Source organism: Episyrphus balteatus, chromosome 1 (assembly GCF_945859705.1).
Source record: "Episyrphus balteatus chromosome 1, idEpiBalt1.1, whole genome shotgun sequence".
NCBI lineage: Eukaryota > Metazoa > Arthropoda > Insecta > Diptera > Syrphidae > Episyrphus > Episyrphus balteatus.
The window spans coordinates 148,138,395-148,159,977 of NC_079134.1; the positions used below are offsets into that span (position 1 = coordinate 148,138,395).

General features: G+C 29.6%; 1 protein-coding gene across 1 annotated transcript; it reads left to right on the forward strand.

The window, feature by feature from the left end:
- Nucleotides 1–1,879: 1,879 nt before the first annotated feature.
- On the forward strand, nucleotides 1,880–19,827 carry LOC129911259 (integrin alpha-PS3). The gene is made up of 11 exons (XM_055988993.1): nucleotides 1,880–2,103; nucleotides 11,871–12,238; nucleotides 12,316–12,929; nucleotides 12,988–13,093; nucleotides 13,153–13,731; nucleotides 15,220–15,349; nucleotides 15,425–15,784; nucleotides 15,854–16,221; nucleotides 18,562–18,937; nucleotides 19,226–19,367; nucleotides 19,432–19,827. Exons 1-11 carry the CDS (start codon nucleotides 1,895–1,897, stop codon nucleotides 19,519–19,521), a joined length of 3,342 nt encoding a protein of 1,113 aa, XP_055844968.1. The 5' UTR covers nucleotides 1,880–1,894; the 3' UTR covers nucleotides 19,522–19,827.
- The last annotated feature ends 1,756 nt before the right edge of the window (nucleotides 19,828–21,583 follow it).

Below are 21,583 nucleotides of genomic sequence, written 5' to 3' on the forward strand. Positions count from 1 at the left end.
ATATTAAAAAATTAAAAATCGAAAAGCAACATTTTCAAAAAAAAAAACTTAAAATTTATTGTTATAGAAATGGAAAAGTCTTGTATTTTAATTTATTGGTGTTTCAAACTAAAGTTTCTGCATAATTGCTATAGCAATTTATTTTCTGTATTTCAACTATCAAAGTGCAACTGGTTCTACTGCCCTCACATAAATACTTACTTACTGATCATTGTAAACCCCATTTAATTGGTTAATTTATATGTACCTACAATCTGAGATATTAATAGTAATTTAGCATCGAAAGTGCTCAAAGCTTTTGAAAGTAAATAATCAAGTTAACAATGGCGCCACAATGCCTTTTATATTTTCCCACGGTTTTCTATAAAACGATAACAATGCTGAGGCGCGAGTTTATTAATCACTATAATTGAAAACTTGAAAATATCATTGTAGCAGTAGGCACAATGCAATTATTATAAAATAATACAATGATTTCATAATAACAAGCATAAGAGCGTTCGGATTTTTTTTTCCTTATTTTACTAACTCGCTGAATCATAAAAATATTCTATCACAAATCCATAATAAATTAAATAGGTGAACTAATATCCCTTTAAAAAAAAAATACAAAATACAATAAATACTTTTTTGAAAAATATTATTTGGCAACCCTTAAGCCTCAGTCATGAAATCACAATTCTGTCAGACTGTCTGTCTTTTTCATTACAGACATCTTGTATCTTAACATCAATTGTGTAAGTCCAAGTGGCGCCAACTTCACGATGCATGGTGTTAAATTTGTTCTTGCGATAATTGAATTGCACAAGTTAAGACTGATGTGTAAGCTACAAAGTTGTGAGATGAAAAAGTAAAAATTCAAAAAATACAACGATATGAAAGCCTCAACATAATCTTTTAAATTTCCAAGAAATTCATAAATCTGTATGCAAAACAAATCTGATTCACCCAAAACAAAATTTACATAAATCACCAAATTTGGTCATAACTTTTTCCAAACAAAAGACCAAAAAAACCTCATTTTCGTAGTGACGTACATTTTTATCATTCATTAAAATTCCAACCTGATTAAAAATGTTTTACACATGATTCAAATTTATTTCGAATAAATTTTCTTACTTCACTACATGATTCATCTTAAAATCCGCTATATAACTTTGTTTTGAATTTTTTTTTTTTTTTTGTTATTTAATAAAAAAAATTATAACCATCTTCTAACCATAGTTTAAACTTTTGAACTTCCTCATTGGTGCCAACACATTCCATGATCGTACTACCACTCATTATTCGTAGCACATAAATTCAAAAACCAAACGCACAACACTCGTTTTACCATGTCAAAGTGATTTATTTGATTGTTTCGAATGCAAAAAAAAAAAACAATACAAAATAAGTGAGAAAGAAACCTATAAAAATCAAGAGCTACTACTACCCACCAGTAAAACTCACCTTACCGATATTCGACCAACAACTGTCACCAACATGACTCACAACACGAATCACGATCGAAAGTAAGCAACCCCAAACACAAACACAACCCATCGGATCGTCATTAAATCGAAACACGATTTAACAACTCTCTCATCGTAAAATACTCCTATAACACTCATATAGCTACTCTTAAAAAATATTGAAAATTTTTATTCAAATTATTCTCTTGACTAAACATTAACATGCGATACTGGTTAAAAAGTTAACTGGTTGTCACTGGCCATATTCCACTTATACAACTCAGTTGGTTATTTTACACCTGACAGGTGAGACGCTCCGTTCTTATTAAGCGATCCGAACGAAATTCTATATACCTTTCCCGTTTGGAACAAATTCGATATTACCGCGTTCGTCATCGTCATAGCGATCGCAGAAACAACATTTGTCACGAAAACAATCAAAAATGTCGTCTAATTACCGAAATACTACAACTGTCATAATGAGTGTGACCTTAGTTTTACTAATTATTGTAACCATTTTTACAAATAGTGTTTTAAGTTATAACTTATCACCGAAACCGAATAAGGTCATTCGCGAAGCACAACAATTTACAAATATACCAAAAGTTGAGTCATCTTACTTTGGATTTAACATAAACTTAAGACCGTCTGGGTAAGCTGCTATCCGCAAAAAAGTTGTTATTAATAAAAAATCTTAAAATTTTATTAAAACATGGAATTTATGATGATTTTTCATAGAATTTTTCTGTAAATTTAGTCGATGAAGTCATAATAAATTATTGTGTGTGTTTTGGGTGGTTCTAAATTATTTCTCATTTATTAAAGTGTCGCTGCTATCAGTTGAAGTTTAATCGAAGTCGAATAGATAAAAAAAATATTCTAGGGTATTTTTTTTTTTCTCCTCTCTTTTTCACCTCATTTTACAGTGATAAAAAATGTTTATTTGTTAAAAAGTTGAGGGAATTTCTTTCTACTCAATATAAGATAAGATATTGGATTTAAAATTAGATTGATAACAAAAAAAATAAAACAGAAGTGAATAAAGAAGAATATGAATGAAGTCACTGTTTGAGTTAGAATATTTTATTTGCTCCGATAAAGTATTTGAACTTGATCGATAACACCAATTTATTGATGAATCGTTTTTTCTTCCCGGTTAACGGTTATTGATCATTGCATTTAAAAAGAATTTTTGAAGAAAAGATATTTAAGCTGAATGTACAGATCTGTTACTAACAAGTCGTATCACTTCGTACATAAATATTATCAGAGCAAGTTTTGTTATATATTTTATTAATTTTATTCTCAAAACTTCAATATTACTTAAAGTATAAACATAATAAATATTCTTAATATATGTATATTTGCGTGCTGTCTTTTAATTAAATACGGATTATTACATTGGCGACGAGGTAAACGTATTTTATGTATATGAATATATAAAAAATATTATAACATAAGACAAATGCCTTATAACAAAAGAAATTTAAGTAAATATAAATATAATAAATTGAAAATTTCTGCAAAAAAGTTTATGCGAAATTGATAAAAATGTTTGCAAAAAAGTTAATGCAACATTGATAAAGGTTTGCAAAAAAAAAAAGTAAACAAAATTGGGATAGAAAATTTAAATAAAGATTGCAAAAAAGTTGATGAAAATAAAAACTTTAATTAAATAAAAATTGCAAAAAAGTTGATGCAAATAGATGAAAAAAAAAAGAAACGCAAAAAAGTTGATGAAAAATTGAAAATAGTATGAAATGTTTAAAAAAAAATGGTATACAACATGATGTACATATTAAAAAAAAAAAGAAGGAAAGAGAAGTTAGGAACAGAAATTAAATTCATGCATAATTTTTATAGGTAAATAAAAAGAACACAAAAATTGAAAAAAAAAACTATCAAGGCAAGAAACGAAAGAATACAATAAAAATAAATATCAAAATTTTGTATGAAGCTATCGATTAGATTCGATTAGAATGGAAAAATGGTACCGGAGTTTCCAAGTCGGAAGAAATTATTTATACTTACAAAAAAGTGAATAAACTTCTTCATTTAGGTGGCCCTCAAGTTCAGGAGCTAATTTTTAATATTTCGGGGGCTTTAGTGGAACAAGTTCCAGAAGGAACAGTGGGAGGGACATACATACATATATACAATTTTAATCGATAAATAAAATAATTATTTTTCACCAAAACGAAGTTCTGCATTCGAAACACATTTTTTTTGTTCGATCACTGAAACCAGAAGAAGGGGGAAATAATTTGTAATAAGACTTCGAAACCGGTCAACTAAACGCAATTATGGCACCACACAAGAACAAAATTTTAGATATAAACTTGAAACTTGAACGACAAAATTATAGATGTGTGGGCAAAATGTATTCTTAAGAAACGACTTCTTCAAAAGGAAAATACTTTAGATGAAATTTTGGAAAAATGTGTCGTTCACGAACAGATTAAATGTCAAACAGATAGGATGCTTTATTCAACTTTACCATTTTGCAAAAATTTGCAAAAACCAAAGGAATGTCAAAATAACAAGGAACAATTCAAACTCTAACCGACGACAAATATAAACTTCAAAAATTCAGATCATTTAAAGGACGAAGGGAAATGGAACTGATTACAAGCAAGAAATTCAGAAGTTTATTTTTTTTGTACAATGTAACACCAAATGGCACTACTGGAACATAGATGAAGAATCTGTTTATTCAAAAGTAAGAGATTTTGAAATAGTTAATAAAGAGAAGGGAAAACAGGTAGCAGATAACAAATGAAGTTCAAAAATCAATAAAATTAAAGTTGGAAGTAAAGTAATTGTTCGCAACATGGTTTCCCAACTGTCATTCCGACCGAGTTAGAAGTAATTGAACCTTCACCAAACGAAGTGCCAGAACAAACGGAAGATGGAAAAGTCTTAAGACGAAACATCAACCATGTAAAGAAGATTTCATTGTTTTCAAATTCAGAACAAGTTGATATCACTCAAGATATTTGCATGTCCTCTCCTGACGCAGATGTTTTCTAAAAATGTTATGATTTTCAATCTAAAGAATAAAGAAGGAATGTACAGATCTGTTACTAACAAGTCGTATCACTTCGTACATAAATATTATCAGAGCAAGTTTTGTTATATATTTTATTAATTTTATTCTCAAAACTTCAATATTACTTAAAGTATAAACATAATAAATATTCTTAATATATGTATATTTGCGTGCTGTCTTTTAATTAAATACGGATTATTACACTGAATAATAAAATAATTTCTGTATAAATGCAACATGTTATTTGTTTGTTCTTTTAATAATACGCCCAAATTAAATAAATGGGATATTAAATTTCATGTTGGTTTTTTAATGAAAAGTTTCAATCTTGTAATTTGTATTACCTGAACAAGCCCCAAAACAAAATAAAAATTATATTAATATTTATAGGTATTATGTAAATACAATCACTCTTTAACTCTTTTAATGATCTGTCAGTATCAAAATATTAGTCATGGTGAAGTTCACGCACGAGAAAAGTTTGGAAGTTATTAAAAATTGTAGGCTTTAATTAATGTAACCACAGTGTTACTATCGTTTATTGTCATGTTCTTTATGTTATTAAATATATTATGTATACACATATTCATTTATCGTATGATCGATTTAAATATGCTTTGTCTATTTACATTATCGTATGACCTATTTATGTAAATATTACGTTATCCAAATTACCGTATGACCCGATCATGCACTCTAGTTGTTAAGCTTCAAATTGTAAAATATTTGTATAATAAAGATCAGTTCTTGCCCAACGCTCAAAGCGTCAACCTCTCTTGTTTTTATTTAGCCTACAAATCAGAAGTGGGATCTGTTACCCGTTTATTTTGTTTCTCTGTTAAAGTCTTAAGTAAATTTTATGTATTATGTTTTATGTTTGAAGTTTGAGAATTAAATTTTCGTGCGTGATCACTGATTAAAAGTAAAAAATCAAGAATGGCTAAAGTGCGGGCAGATAAATTTGTGCACGAGGCAACTGTTGCTTCTCTCTGCACTGATGGAAACAAGTCTGCGTTAAATAAGAGGTTACGAGAACATTTGGACGAGTTGGAAGAACCTGACATACATTTTCTGGATTATCATTATGAAGCGGCAACAAGTAATCAAGATGATGACCTCCAGCTTCAAATTGTTGTGCTTCGGGAAAAATTAAATTGCAGCAGAATGACACCTGATGACACCGTTCAATATTTTCGGATTAATGCAGCTTAATTAAATGTGTTATTTATGTAAATAAGTGATAATTTTTCAGTTTTATGTTGCGCATGTAGTAAAAAAAAAAAAAAAAAGAAAAAACAAAATATTAAATTATTTTATGATAATTCAAAAAAATAAATTATTATTATTATAAATTTTATGATTTTGATTATGTTTATGATTATGTTTGTGATTATGTTTATGATTATGTTTATGGTTATGTTTATGATTACGTTTATATTAATTATGTTTATGATTATGATGAAAATGAATTATGAAATTATGAATTTATGTGAAAAAAAAAATAATTATGCTATAAATTATGTGAACAATTATGAAAAATTTAAAGCAAGTGATTTTAATGTAAAAAAAAAAAAAATTGTGATAGTAATCTCAAAAGCAAAAATGACATTATTAGATTTAGAGAAGAAAGATGTTTTTTAATATAAATTTTTGCTATGATAAAAATGATTTAAATTTGGAAATTAAAAATAACATGCCTTACGGTAAAAAAAAAAAAAAAAAAAAAAAAAAAAAACATGAAGTTATAACATGAATTAATTATGATAAAAAAAAATCCTAGTTCGAATGTTCTTTTTTAAAATGAAAATCAATTTTTATTATTTTAATACAAGTTTTAATTTTGCAATTTTGTCCTAATAATTATCTTTTGTTTAGTTATCATTCGTTTGTTCAATTTGTTGCTATTTTAAAAATGTAAAAATAGAATTATTATTTGAAAATACTAAATGAAAAATATGTACTAGAAAATCGAGTCGATTTTATGTCAGGATTGGCCGAACTGTAGGCTTTAATTAATGTAACCACAGTGTTACTATCGTTTATTGTCATGTTCTTTATGTTATTAAATATATTATGTATACACATATTCATTTATCGTATGATCGATTTAAATATGCTTTGTCTATTTACATTATCGTATGACCTATTTATGTAAATATTACGTTATCCAAATTACCGTATGACCCGATCATGCACTCTAGTTGTTAAGCTTCAAATTGTAAAATATTTGTATAATAAAGATCAGTTCTTGCCCAACGCTCAAAGCGTCAACCTCTCTTGTTTTTATTTAGCCTACAAAATTAATGAGCCTATACCTAGTCAAAAAAATTTAAGAGCACCAACTTCAAACTTTGTTCAGATTAAACGTTGTAGGTGTAGGCTTAATAGTTTCGACTTGACATATTCACTATTGAATGTTTTTGTGAAGACTTGAGTTCAAAAAGATCAAAATCGGACGATAAAAGGTTGTAGGTACATAAAAATTGAAAATATATTTTCGTTATTCACATCAGGGAATTTTACGTAAATTTATTGGTTTTCAACAATTTTTGAAATTTGTGTGGTGTAGCAACATGAACAGTTTTTGCATTTCAGAAATGTGAAATATTTTTTCATTTGAAAGAAGAAGAGGTACAGCGACAAGAATTGATTACCTTTTTGTTGAGGAATTCAATACAATACAATATATTGCAATTATTTTTTTAACAATGGGAGCGGGTTCTATCACCCCCCTTTTAGAGACAATTTTCTAAATAAAATCAAATACAAATTATATTTTAAAAAAAACAACGGCAACACTTAGTTATGTACACAGTTATAAATGATACCGTTTTAAAAAGCCAGAATTGTAAACTTAGTTCTTATTTTTACATTAAGTTACATATATGAGTTTTCAGTATTTTATAAGGAATTAAAATAGTATTCAGTGTGTTTTTTTTTTTACTTTTCTGTCCCAAATTTTGACCTGGAAATAGATTATTTTGAATAAAAATTGATATAAATAACTTGATTTAAAAATTAGAATTAAGTGTAAGTGGGTTATGAAAAAAGTATAACTTGTTTAATAATTTTTTTTTTTTGTAAATTTTAAATCATTTTTTTTAGAAAATGATTGTATTGAACCCCTTTACATAAAAAAAAAACTTTCAATCCTTGTCGCTTAAGTTATCGTACTCTTGCCCAAGAAACTATAAAAATAAGCGAAAAAATGTGTTTTGATGAAAAATTCCGAGTATGAAAATGGAAATTTTTAAAGAATATTTTTTTGACAAAAAATTACACCGCACGCTGCGATGATTTGGCGGTATTCCATTTTTACTCGAGATGTCAGTGAATGCAAATATCAATCAGATGTCTGACATTTTTCTAAAATCCAACCCATACATTTTTTTCGACTACAATAAAAAATTTTGAATAGGTAATGGTAATGAAAAAGTTTAAAAAGTCCATACATTTTCTTAAAAGGAAAATAGAAAATCGAAAAGAATATTAAAACGTAAGTGGAACTCTAAAACTACTAATACAAAATATTTTAATATATTTATATTGTCAGGAAGGCTTAACTGTATTTCTACTCAAATTTTGAATGTCTTATTCTCAAACCAAGGGGTAGAATCGGCTAACGCAATAGTTAGATAGATGATTGTCAATAAATGACAAATTATTAATAGAGCAAAATTGTACAGCAGCGCGTTTTAGTATGTATGTGAATTTGTTAACAGTGCGCTCATTTATACGCCAAATGTCCCAATAGTGCGTTCTTCTATTCTTTAAGCTTTCACATAATATCAATGATAAAAAAGAAAAAAGGATAACTTCTGTGTGTACTTGAGTATACGCACTACGCACCTTGTTTTAATAAAAATAATATTATAATAAATGTTGCACATACGCCACAGTGACCCTCTAAATTTAACCCCAAACAAATAGTAAACAAAAATTTATCGCTGAATTGTGAAACCAGTTGAATCTATTTGACCATCAAGTGACTGTCAAAATTATCTTGTTCAGTTGTACAGTCGAAATTTTCTGGCCACCACTAATCGACTTACATAGTATAATAAATTGCACGACTGCACAGAGAAAAATATGACCCGCTAAAAACTAACAGATTGCCATATTGTTTTACCGTCCATACATTTCATAAGGAAATCTTATTAAAATCAACGATTAATAAGGTTTTTTTAAGGAGATTTCTTATTATTTTTATAGAGAAAATCTTATTAAAATTTGACTGAAAAGTTGATTTTTTTTTGCAACTTAGCACTAGAACAAAAATCGCGATCAATATTTTCATGGCAGGTTAGTTCAGGTGGTAAGGTGGGCGACTAATGATTTGAAGTCTCCAGTTCGATTCCCAGTCTGGTCATCGTTTTTTTTATTTTTTTGCAGATTTTAAAACAATAAGGAAAACCCGATTGTTTTAATAAGGTTTCCTTCTTGGATGAAAACCATAGAGAAATCTTATTGTTTTTGTTCTATTTTATGTGGTCTATTTTTCTCTGTGTGGGGTCGCACGTACTTGCTCTTATGCTTAAAGTAACTATAATGTTAAAGCTTTTTATTCAAGAAATTTAAAATTTGATATTTTGAAGAAATTTCATAAGTAGTATAAAAAAATTAAATCTGTTTTTATAATTAATTAAACTCCATTTTAAATTATCTTAAAAAAAAAAACAAATATGCCATTTTATTTCTTGTATAAAAAGGTATTTTTAGAAAAAAAATTTCGAAAATTGTAGGAGCCGTTTTTTAAAAAAATAATTTTTTATGTATACAAATTTTTTAACATTTTTCAAAAAAAAAGTTGGTATGCCATTTTGAAGAAATAATTAATTTACACATAAAAACTAAATTTCAAAATTTTTCATTGATCCGTTTCCAAAAAATTGATTTTTCAAAAAAAAATTTTGAAATATTTTTTAAAAATCCAAAAATGGGTTTTTTGAAAATTTTCTTATTATTATCTTTACTTACACACGTTTGTATAAAAATTTTCATTTAAATCGGGCTAATGTTGTACGAGATATTCAGAAACGAAAAAAACCGTTCTATGACAGGTACCGTTAATAACGGTACAAAAAATATTTTTTTTATTTAAAAAGTTGGCCCTTATGTGTAGTATTACACACAAAAATTTTAATCAAAATCGTTAGAGCCGTTTTTGAAAAAAATTAACTTTTCTATTTCCGTTATATGGCAGGTACCGTTAGTTTTGGTCATAAAAAAAAAATTTCAATTTCCCCTCTAGGGAATCACCAAAAACTGCTAACTACCAAGTTTGAAGAAAATCACTTCACTCGTTTAGGCTGCAGCTCCAGATAGAGACAGACACACAGACAGACAGACAGACAGACAGACAGACAGACAGACAGAATTGCCGGACCCACTTTTTTGGCATTCTCCATCATCGTAATGTCATGTAAAATTGTTATCTCGAGTTCGATTTTTTTTACGAATCCTAAACTTGCCCTATAGTACCTATATCGCAAGTAAAAAAGTAATAGATCGAGTTGTTCTGATGTCGTGCCTATTATAAATTTTAAGATAAAGCTTAGATTAAATTTTTTGACTTTTTTATAGTTTGTATTGTGTTGAATTTCCCTATGTTTAATCATGTTAATCAGTTTCATGCATATTTTTTTTTTTTATAAAAGAGTTTAACAAAAATTCATGTACATTCTAAGAACGACAAATATTAATTTTGTTTTTAACTTTGAACTTTTTCCGATTGAATTTCTAAAGTTCCTGCAATAACGCATCATAATGCAAAGATTGCAATGTTTATTCAAATAAATGGTATTTGCATAAAAAAAAAAAAAAAACAAATATTACAACTTCCTCCCTTAATCAAATATATGTACATATGTGACTTGTGGTATTTCCCCATTTTTTTTTGCAAAGTAACCGATTGTGATGCACCTTTTTTAGCAATATATGTTGTATATATAACAACTTAACAAACAATCTATACCTACTTTTCGATGTCGTGCAAAAGTGTCATTGAGTCACCGCTTCAAATCAACAAACAAACAAAACAACAACCCTTCACAATAACTTTGATTGACATAAAATAGTAACTTTGACATGTGTTGTTGCTTTTGTAATGTTTTTTTTTTTTTGCATGACTGCGTTAGAAACTTAGCGACTAGACACAAGAAGTCACAAAAAAAGAAAAACAAAACTAAGACAATATTCTTTGGCTAGACTTATTATGCATGCATTCAAGCTTGATGCAATAGGGATTTTTCCAATTAAATGTCCTTTATTTCTTCTTAGTTGGGTATGTAGGTAGTTTTTCTATGTCTGACATTTTGATGTATTTAATGGTTGTCATGTGCGATCTAAGTTATGTTTACAAGGACTTACACTGAGAAAAAGTTGTGGGAGTAACATTATTCTTGGTCCAAGTTCTACTTCGGACCTTAGAATATTGTTTCTTTGGTTATTTTATGTGTTTCTACTACTTTAGACCAGTTTATACCAATAAATCAAAACTTAAATATAACTCATTTTCTGTTCAATTTTGTATGCTTGGGTTCACATTTTACATGTATAAGCGAGAGAAATCTATTACGTGCCCTTGTTGAATGGTATAAACTGGTCGAATTAAAGTAAAATAATCTTTTTTACAATACTTTTAGACTAATACGATATTTTCGTCTATTTAAGTGTTATTGAATTCAAATTCAGGTCCACTCATTATATGTTTCTGACATGGGTGTATAAAGCAATTATATTTCTTACAATTCAAAAGAGCCTTAAAAATGGTATAATATGGTCGAATCGACATAAATCAATGCTTTTTACAGTAATTTCTTCCTGTTTTGATAGTTTTGTCTATTTAAGTGTTATTGAGTCTATTCAGATCTATCGCATACTATTTGTTTTATCAGTTTATACCAATTATACCAGTGTATACCAATGAATCAAAAAATAAACAAAACACGATATTCTTTCAAATTCTTAGTACAAAAGCTCTCATCCTTCATTTGTGTAAAGAACAATTATATTAAGCCAATCATTTGAAACTTATAAATGGTATAAACTGGTCGATTCCACATAAATCAATGCCTTATGCAGTACTTTACTCCTGTTTTGAGAGCTCTGTCTATTTAAATGTTATCAAATCTATTCAGATCCACCGCATAGTATTTATTTAACCAGTTTATACCAATTATACCAGTTTATACCAATAAATCAAAATATAAATAAGGCAAATTTTCAGTATATAGGTTGCAATTCTAAATATATGTAAAGAATAACTAAACTTGGGGACACTTATGACTGGTATAAACTGGTCTAATCTACATATAATTATGCTTTTAAGTCTATTTTCTTACTAATTTGAATCTTTTTCTCCATTTCAGTGTAATTATTGCTGCTCCACGTGCTCAATCCACACTCGAATCACAACGAAAAATCAACGAAACTGGTGCTATTTACAAATGTACCATTGCAACTGGTACTTGTACACCTTTTATATTTGACGATAAAGGCAATATAAATGCTGAACAAAATGAATTCACCTATGATTCGACGAAAAAAGACCACCAATGGCTGGGTGCTTCAATGGATGGTGGTACAAGAGATACAGACAAATTAGTTGTTTGTGCTCCAAGACTTATTGCAAATTTGGCTAGTGATTATCTAATGAATGGTATTTGTTATTGGACTCCGGATACTCTAAGTGATAATCCATTAAGGGTTAAACAAATTGCTCCACTTCGATTAAAAGGTGAATTTCACTTATTAAATTGATTTTTTTTAAATGTCTCAAGACCCTAAATTTTTCCCTTTTTTTGAACCTTTTAGATAATCAAGTGAAAGAAAAATATGGAACTCGATATTTCTACCATATTTTTGGTGAACAAGGTTTGAGTGTCCATGTTACAAGTAATAATGAAGAAATCATTATTGGAGCTCCAGGTATTAATACTTGGAAAGGTTCAGTTGTTCGATATCATCCCAAAACCGAAGATGACAGTATTGGAATGAGTCGAAGAGACTTGGACTCACATCGTGTAGTCCGTCAGGCTCAAGAAATCAAATATACCACAGAAGTTCCAAATCCAGAGACATGGCATCAAGACAATGATTCATACTTTGGCTACTCAGTTGGATCGGGTTATTTTGACAGTGCAATGCCAAATAAGGTTTTATATGTTGCCTCAGCTCCTCAAGCCAATCATCAATCAGGAGAGGTCTATATTTTCGATATAATCAAGACTCCCAATGGAGAATATCATACAATTAAGAAGTTTTTCACATTTCGGGGCACACAATTCGGAGAGTATTTCGGCTATGCTGTGCTAGCTGAAGACTTCAATGGTGACGGTTTGACAGATCTTATTGTCACTGCCCCACAATACAGCTCTGATGGGTATGTTGAACAGGGAGCTATGTATGTCTTCATTAACAAAGGAAGGGTAAGTACCGCCACCTTCACAAATTAAACAAAATTAAGTCTTCATTCATTTTTTCTAGTTTGTTTTCGAGCTTCAAAAGCTTATCAAATCTCCAGTCGAAGGTAGAGGTCGCTTTGGATCAACTATTTCAAAATTGGGTGATCTCAATCATGACGGATTCAATGGTAAGGCAGTTCGATCTTTTTTCTATTCCATCTTTAACGTACAAATTCTTCTCTTACAGACATCGCTGTTGGAGCTCCATTCGCTGGAAATGGAACAGTCTTCATCTATCTCGGCAGTTCCAAGGGTCTTCGTGAAGTTGCCAGTCAACAATTGAGTGCAATTTCAACAGCTCCATCTCCTTGGGGTCCACAAATGTTCGGACATGGTCTATCAAAAGGTTCCGATATCGATAACAATGGCTTCAATGATTTTGCCATTGGTGCTCCCAATGCTGAATCAGTTTTTGTCTATCGTGCTTATCCGGTTGTGAAAATTCATGCAACTATCAATTCTCTTAGTCGTGAAATCAAACCTGATCAATCGAAATTCCAAATTAAAATTTGTTATCGAATTTCAACGACATCACAAAAAATTCAATCTCAAGAAATTGCCATTCGAGTGAATGTGGATCCTCAAGTTAAGCGTGTTACATTGTTGCAATCTAATTCGGCTGAGTTGAGCTTTAATGCGGCAGCAGTGACAGATAATCAATGCCGTTTATTGGATGCAAATGTTCGATTTAATACTGCTGATATATTTAAGCCGATTGAATTGGAAATGCATTATGATCTTATTAAGGGTGTCCCGAATTCAGAAGGTGAGTAAATAAACACCAATTTACACCTGTTTGATACTAACTACTTACTAGCCTTTGACAATCAAGGGTTTTTATACCAGTTTATACCAATCAGTTTATTACATATATCTTCATAACAGCTATCGAAAATAAATCATTCGTACTTGTTTTTTCTTAATCAATAGGCATTTCAGCAGCTTATACCTACCAAAAGTAATTTTTTTAAGCCATTCATGCTATCAAAAATAACAGAGATTCTGATCTGTATGCCTACTGTTTGACAAATTTATACCAATCAGCCGGTATAGGTTTTTGCATGCAGCAGTTTTATAGAAATTCAAAAATAAAAGTAAAATTATGCACATATGTGTTTGGATTTTGTTTTCAAAAAAGGTTCTGTAAGTCCATTTTATACCAATCACCAATCACCAAAAAAGGTATTATTTAAATTGTTTTATGGTCTGTAAACACATTTTTCCAGATAAAGATGATTGGTGGTGAATAACTATAAATGACAGAGCAATTTTTCTTTATTTCTGACCTACATCAGTTTATACCAATCATTAATCCATTTCCTATGTGAAATATTGTGGAAAATAAGTTATGAAAATTTATAGTAAAATATACTTCTTGGATAATCTAATGTTTTCTACAAACAACTTCATACCAATTATTATTTTTAATTACTTTTATACCAATTAGTGATACAAAAGGTTGACTGCGCAAATATCTTTGACATTACTTGTTTGGGTTTCAATTTCACACAAATCAAAAATCACAAGATGGATTTTATGTGAGAAAAAATTTAAACCCAAATGAGAATACTTTCACATATTTGAACAGTTGACGTTTATTTTTGGTTTTTATCACTGTTTGGTATAAACGTAATTATCTGTCTTATCTGATGTAGTAAAACTTCTACCCAGACCAAAGTTTGTTCCAACGCAACGCTCGCGCTAAATTTTAGCTCCCTAACAAATTATCGAAAAATTTTATCTGAGCTAAAATGGATCCCATACAAGTTATCGATAATTTTATCTCGGCTAAAATTTACAGCGAACAGCGTACCAGGCTTTACCAAACAGCATAATAACACAAATCTTTTTTCGATACAATTTTTCTCTATTAAAGATGCATTAGACCAGTTTATACCAATAAGCACATCCAAAATTTACGAAAATTTGTTTAGTGCTTGAGTAGTTTGTCTGATTTGTTTAAACTTTTACAAAGATCAGAGTGTGTTCGAAGGGTTTATACCAATCAGCAGAACAACACATAAATGAGAAATTACAAAATAGCGCCTCTATAAATTTTTTTAATAAATATTTAAAAACCTTTATATTCCATTTTTAAAGGTCAATTTCGCTTCTGTAAAGTTTTAAAGAAGCTAGTAGCATTTATCAAGTTTTATTGGAGCAAGACTGTTGGTTTATACCAATCAACATAAAATTTTTATGAGAAGAATTTGGTTTTAATATGTATTTTATGTATATTCATTATTTTTTTCAGAGTTTTGTGATACTTGTGCTGCTGTTGATCCAGCTGAACCAAAAGTCAACGTTGAAAAAATCATATTTAGTACCGGTTGCAAGACTGACATTTGTACAGCTGATTTAAAAATTACCAGCTCAGGATTAAGGTGAGTACCTACCTAACTAAATTTTGTTGCTTACAATTTTCATTATTAAACTATAATATCGCAACAATCTTTCAGTTCAACATACATTCTTGGAAGTAGTAAAACAATTTCCGTCACCTACGAAGTTACAAATTCCGGTGAAACCGCATATCTACCTCAAATCAACATCACATCATCAAATAAAATGCCATTTAATAAAATACCAGCATCCTGTGATCTACATGACGATGTCCTTTTATGTGATCTCAATCGAGGACAACCAATGTTAAATGGCAAACAGAGTATAACTATAATCTACGATGCTACCCAAATTGAAGGGACATCAATGACATTGACAGCTGCTGTCTTCAGTACGGGAAAAGAACAAAATCCATCGGATAATGTTGTCAGAGATTATATAACTTTGAGAGAATTCACAGAAATTGAAGCTACTGGGTAAGGTTTTTTTTCTATCGATCATCTTTATTTCAGATCTTATTTTATTTATTTTTGTGTCTGTAATAGAAAACCATACACAACACATATCAATTTGGAAAAAGTATTTAATTCAGCTGAAATTATAAATAACTACGATATTAAAAGCAGCGGTCCAAGTAAAATTCAAGAACTTGAAATAGCTTTCGAAATACCAATTGCTCATAAATTTTATGGATCAAGTCAACCAGTTCCAGTTGTAGATGTTAATAACATCACTATACAAGGTGTTTATAATAGTCAGCTACTTTATGTTGATCTTTATCAAGATAAAACACTATTATTGGTGAATCCAACGGAAATATCGATGTCGTCAACTCGTACAATTGTCACACAAAATGGAAATCAAATAACCTATCAACCACCGAAGATTAATTCTCTTGAACTTGGAGATGACAGTAAGTAATTTTTAAATAAAGTTTTTTGCATTCTAATACAAAATAGGTATAAGCTCGATTTTTGAGAATATCAGCTTTGCAAACTTACAATTTTGCTTCTATAAAGCCTTAAAGAAGTAACAGTAGCATCGGTTAAGTCTTCATTAAGTCTTATAGAAGAAAAATTGTTAGTTGGGTTCAGTGATATCACTGAACCTTATTAGATTTTCATACAATCTATCAATAGTTTTAACATTTTCATACAATTTATCGATAACTTTAAATTTTGAAAATCACAATTCCCCCTACTAACAATTTTGCTTCTATAATGCTTTACAGAAGCAACAATTGCATCTGTTAAGCTTTATAGAACCAAAATTGTTTGCCGGGCCAGCTACGTTCTTTAATTTTGACACTCAGAGTGATCGAGAAACAGGCTTTCTAAGGTTCTCTCAAACTAAAGGGTTTTCGCAGTCACTACAATTTTCCGTTCACACGGAGAAAAAATAAGGTATGAACCACCTTATTTCTGGTAAATTTAACTTTAATGTAAAGTTTAAATAGGGATGACTCCCCAATAAAATGGAATTTACCTTACTTTTCTAGTAAATTTATAGCTTATGATTAACTTTACAGTAAAGCCTTTTTTTGTATGAATTTCTAATAGAAATTACTAGAAAGTTAGGTACATATTTTACCTTACTATAAGGCTGAAAATACTGATTTTTAAAGTAAATTGAACTTCTCTATGGAAGGTTTATAATAATTTAGTTACAGATTGGATCAAATAAAGTCAATTTCATTTTAATTGATGACATTTTTCTAAATATAATTGTATGCATTTATCTTACAAAAATTAAAATAAAAAAGGTAATTTTTGTAATTATTGAAAAGCATAACTAGGTAACACGAACTTAATCCTCAAAGCTATTTAGAAGTAAGTAACGTATGACCCTGTTATGTTTTTCAATAATTACATAAATTACCTAGTTTATTATAATTTTTGTAAGATGCAAACAAACAATTTTATTTAGGAAAATATCATCAATAAAAATGAAATGGACTTTATTTGATCCAACTTTGTTCCAATTCTTCATGAATTAATTAGATTGAATGATGTTAATGCATACGGATAATATTCTATATAATTCTAACACATGAAAAAAATTTGCTATCCGTAATTACGGAGCCAATAATAACGCATAAAAGAACACAAAAAGTAATGAAAACATTTCACTTATAAAAGAAAAACACAAATGGGAAAAGAAATTTTTACATTTTATTTCTTTATTAATTATTCCGCACCCGGACACCTGAAAGCTTTGACAAAAAAAAAATATCCAAAACAAATGGAAAACAAAATGGCAGACTTTTCAATGACAGCAATTAAGATATGGGGAAAATTCCTAGAATTATGTAATATTATGACCTTAGTGCAAAGTAAAACTTATTCATAGAATAGTTAAATTTGTAAAATATGTTTTACTAGAATCTTAAAGTGAAAAGAGTCGTACACTTTTTTGGATGAAGGTTTATTTTACTCTACGTAAAGAAAATATTGCTACTCGTAAGGTATATACTACTTTATTTTGTTCACCATAATTGTCTTGTAAAAATTACTTTACGGAGCCAAGAAATGTTCAATACGTAAGGTAAATTTTACTTAAAATCTAGGGCTCTTTACTTTAATTTCCTTACTAGTCATATGGAGTATAAAATACTAGATTAATTTTTCTCCGTGCAGGTGCTAAATTATAGTAGCAGCTTCTATAAAGCCTTAAAGAATTAACAGTAGCATCTATTAAGGCTTATAAAAGCAAAACTGTTAGTTGAGATACCTGAACCTTGTTAAATTTCCATACAATATATCGATAGTTTTAACTTTTTCATACAATTTATCGATAACTTAAAAATGTTTAAGCACTCATTAGTCGAGAAACATGCTACAATAATTAATTTAAGATTTTCTGAAACTAAATGGTTTTAATATTCACTAAAATTTCGCATTCAGATGTCAAATAATAGTAACACAGTTACGGGAAGGACGAGAAAGCAGTCCACATTTTCACATAGGAAATGTCACTTAAGTTTTTGCTATCAATTTTGCTTCTATAAAGCTTTACAGATGCTCATACAGCTTCTGTAAAGCTTTATTGATGCAAAATTGTTAGCTTCGAAGATTCCTCAATTTCAATTTGAACTCCAAAACTCTTATTAATTTAACGTTTCGATTACGACGAAGGAAGAATGCCAGACTCTCAAAATATTAGAAAAAAATACTTGAATGAATCCCATAAACAAAAACAAACTTTCCAACGAAGTCAAAGCCTTTTTTCATATTTCTTTATATTTCTGCATTTTTTTCTAAAAAACAACTTTTACTTTCAGAGCTCTACTCAGCAGGAGTCCGCAGAAGACGTCGCAATACTGAACAAATGGCTCCCAACAATGAACACATCAGAGCTGCACAAAAGAAATCACATGAACTCCTTAGCGAAGAACTTATGGGATCATTACCAATTAACCGAACAATAGTTTTCAGTTGTATTGATCCAGAGACGACAACTTGTGCTAGAGCTGTCATGAGAGTTAATAATTTCATTCCTGATACACCTGTTACTATAACCATGAAATATCATGTCGATTTGAATGAAGTTAATAAAATTTTAATCGAACCATGGGAGTTCTTTGTGATAATCACAAAATTGGATATAGTTAAAGTTGGTGATTTAGATGGGTAAGTTTTTAATAACTTTTTCTTAGTGCCAGTTGTACAAATGTGGGTCAGCCTTGGTTCAGGAATTTAACCCACCGATTTCGGCGGATTAGCAGCGGGTCAACTTCGGTTCAAGCATGAATGTGGCTATTTTTACCTAAATGTACCTTAAACCTGTGCTAAAACTCATCTTTACTACCAATTTCAGAAGATAAAAGTTGCTGATCCATGGATTAAATATTTGTACAACTGGGCCTTAGAAGATTTTGATCCTAAAAGTGATTTATTTTTTTTTTTTTTTTAATCCAGTAAATCCACACATATCACAAGAAAAATTGAATACAATGTGATATCGAAGCATCAATTGTATGGTACTCCATGGTGGGTGATAGTCCTGGCAATAATAGGTGGACTTTTAGTTCTTGCAGCAATGGCTTATGGCATGCACAAGGTAAAATTAAAGTCTAGTTTTTCTGGAGAATTTTACTAAAATTTGTATTCAATTTTTCGTTTAGGCTGGTTTCTTCAGAAGAAAAACGAAAGAAGAAATGGATAAACTTGTCCAGGAACGACAAGAAGCCGAAGAAACAGAAGATGAGGGTTAATATAGAAACACTAGCGCAATTATTGGTCTCTAATTTTGCACATTTTCCTGCATCTCTCTATGCCCTGGTTTTTTTTTTAACTGAAAACTGGCTAAAAAGAAATGCAAAAATCACTTAAAAATACCAAATGTTTATAAATAATAAAAACAGTTTAGATAAGAGTTTTATTTTTATTTTTTTATAAATTTAAGTTTTTAAGTTAAAGCTGCCATGTAAATTATTATACCTCCTTCAAAATGTCCATCCATCAAGAGAAACAAACAAAAAAAGAGGACAAAAATTATTATAATACTAATTTAATTATAAGAGTGATACTATAATATCTTTCCAAAATGACTGTAAGGCTTAGGTTTTTGTTTGTAAAATAATACAAAAAAAAAAAAATAAATTGTAAAAATGTAACTATTTTAAAAAGCTAGAACTATAAGTTCTGTCAAATAATGTACGTGTCTTGTAGAAAGTCATACTGTGTTTAAGTATTTTTATTTTTTTTTATATATAAATAAATTGTTATTTTTATAAATTATTTTCTTAAAATTGGAGTTTTCTTTTTTTCTCGACCATTTTGAAGTTTTTTGCCTACTGACATAATTATGTAATGAAATTGTACCCAAAAACCAGTCTCATGCGATTGTGTGTAATAGCTCCCTTTGCACAAACCATTTCAACATAAGTGCATTTAAACTTATTTATATTAAGCCTGGTACGCTGCTCGCGCTAAATTTTAGTCAAGATAAAATTCCTATACAAGTTATCGATAATTTGTATGGAACTCATTTTAGCTCGGCTAAAATTTTTCTATAATTTGTATGGGAGCTAAAATTTAGCGCGAGCAGCGTACCAGGCTTTATATAGAAAAATATAGAAAAATCACTACGGGAGTATTTTTGTGAAAAGATCCTAAATTTTACTTTAAAAACACTTTAAGCCTGGTACGCTGCTCGCGCTAAATTTTAGCCAAGATAAAATTCCCATACAAGTTATCGATAACTTGTATGGGATCCATTTTATCTCAGCTAAAAATTTTCGATAATTTGTATGGGAGCTAAAATTTAGCGCGAGCAGCGTACCAGGCTTTAAAAACAAAAAATTTAAAAGTTTTTTTTTCATTTCATTTTTAATAATAGTTTTGGAAACGTCGAATGCAAAAAAAATCATTCAGTTATAAGCCTGGTACGCTGCTCGCGCTAAAATTTAGCTGAGATAAAATTTCCATACAAGTTATCGATAACTTGTATGGGATCCATTTTATCTTGGCTAAAAATTTTCGATAATTTGTATGGGAGCTAAAATTTAGCGCGAGCAGCGTACCAGGCTATAATATAAACTCGCACGATAAATGCGAAAAAGTAATTTCAGAGTATGGTATTTGTTCTCTCAAAAATTGAGTGACTTATTCATTCACCTCATTTGCTTATTTTTTGGGGGGATTATTTATATTTTGAGCTAAGGTCTGGTACGCAGCTCGCGCTAAATTTTAGCCAAGATAAAATTCCCATACAAGTTATCGATAATTTGTATGGGACTCATTTTAGCTCGGCTAAAATTTTTCGATAATTTGTATGGCTTCTACCACACAAATTCTTCGGCACACCACAAAAATTGATTTCCACCATCAAAATGCCTTGTTAATTATTTTGCTGTTTAAGCCTGGTACGCAGCTCGCGCTAAATTTTAGCTCCCATACAAATTATCGAAAATTTTTAGCCGAGATAAAATGGATCCCATACAAGTTATCGATAACTTGTATGGAAATTTTATCTCAAGCCTGGTACGCTGCTCGCGCAAAATTTAACCAAGATAAAATTCCCATACAAGTTATCGATTATTTGTATGGGACTCATTTTAGCTCGGCTAAAATTTTTCGATAATTTGTATGGGGGCTAAAATTTAGCGCGAGCAGCGTACCAGGCTTCAGCTAAAATTTAGCGCGAGCAGCGTACCAGGCTTTAATCGGAAAAGGTTGACACCACTTCACAGCTTCAGCCTTGTGCATTTAGAAAAAAAAAATCAAAAAAAAGATATAAAAACCAATACCAAAGTGCAGAGTATTTTTTTCTTT

Coding starts and splice junctions, on each gene's coding strand:
- LOC129911259 (XM_055988993.1), top strand. CDS start 1,895: ATGTCGTCTAATTACCGAAATACTACAACTGTCATAATGAGTGTGACC. Junction 13,094..13,152: donor CAATCATGACGGATTCAATG/GTAAGGCAGTTC, acceptor CTTCTCTTACAG/ACATCGCTGTTGGAGCTCCA. Junction 19,368..19,431: donor TGGCTTATGGCATGCACAAG/GTAAAATTAAAG, acceptor TTTTTCGTTTAG/GCTGGTTTCTTCAGAAGAAA.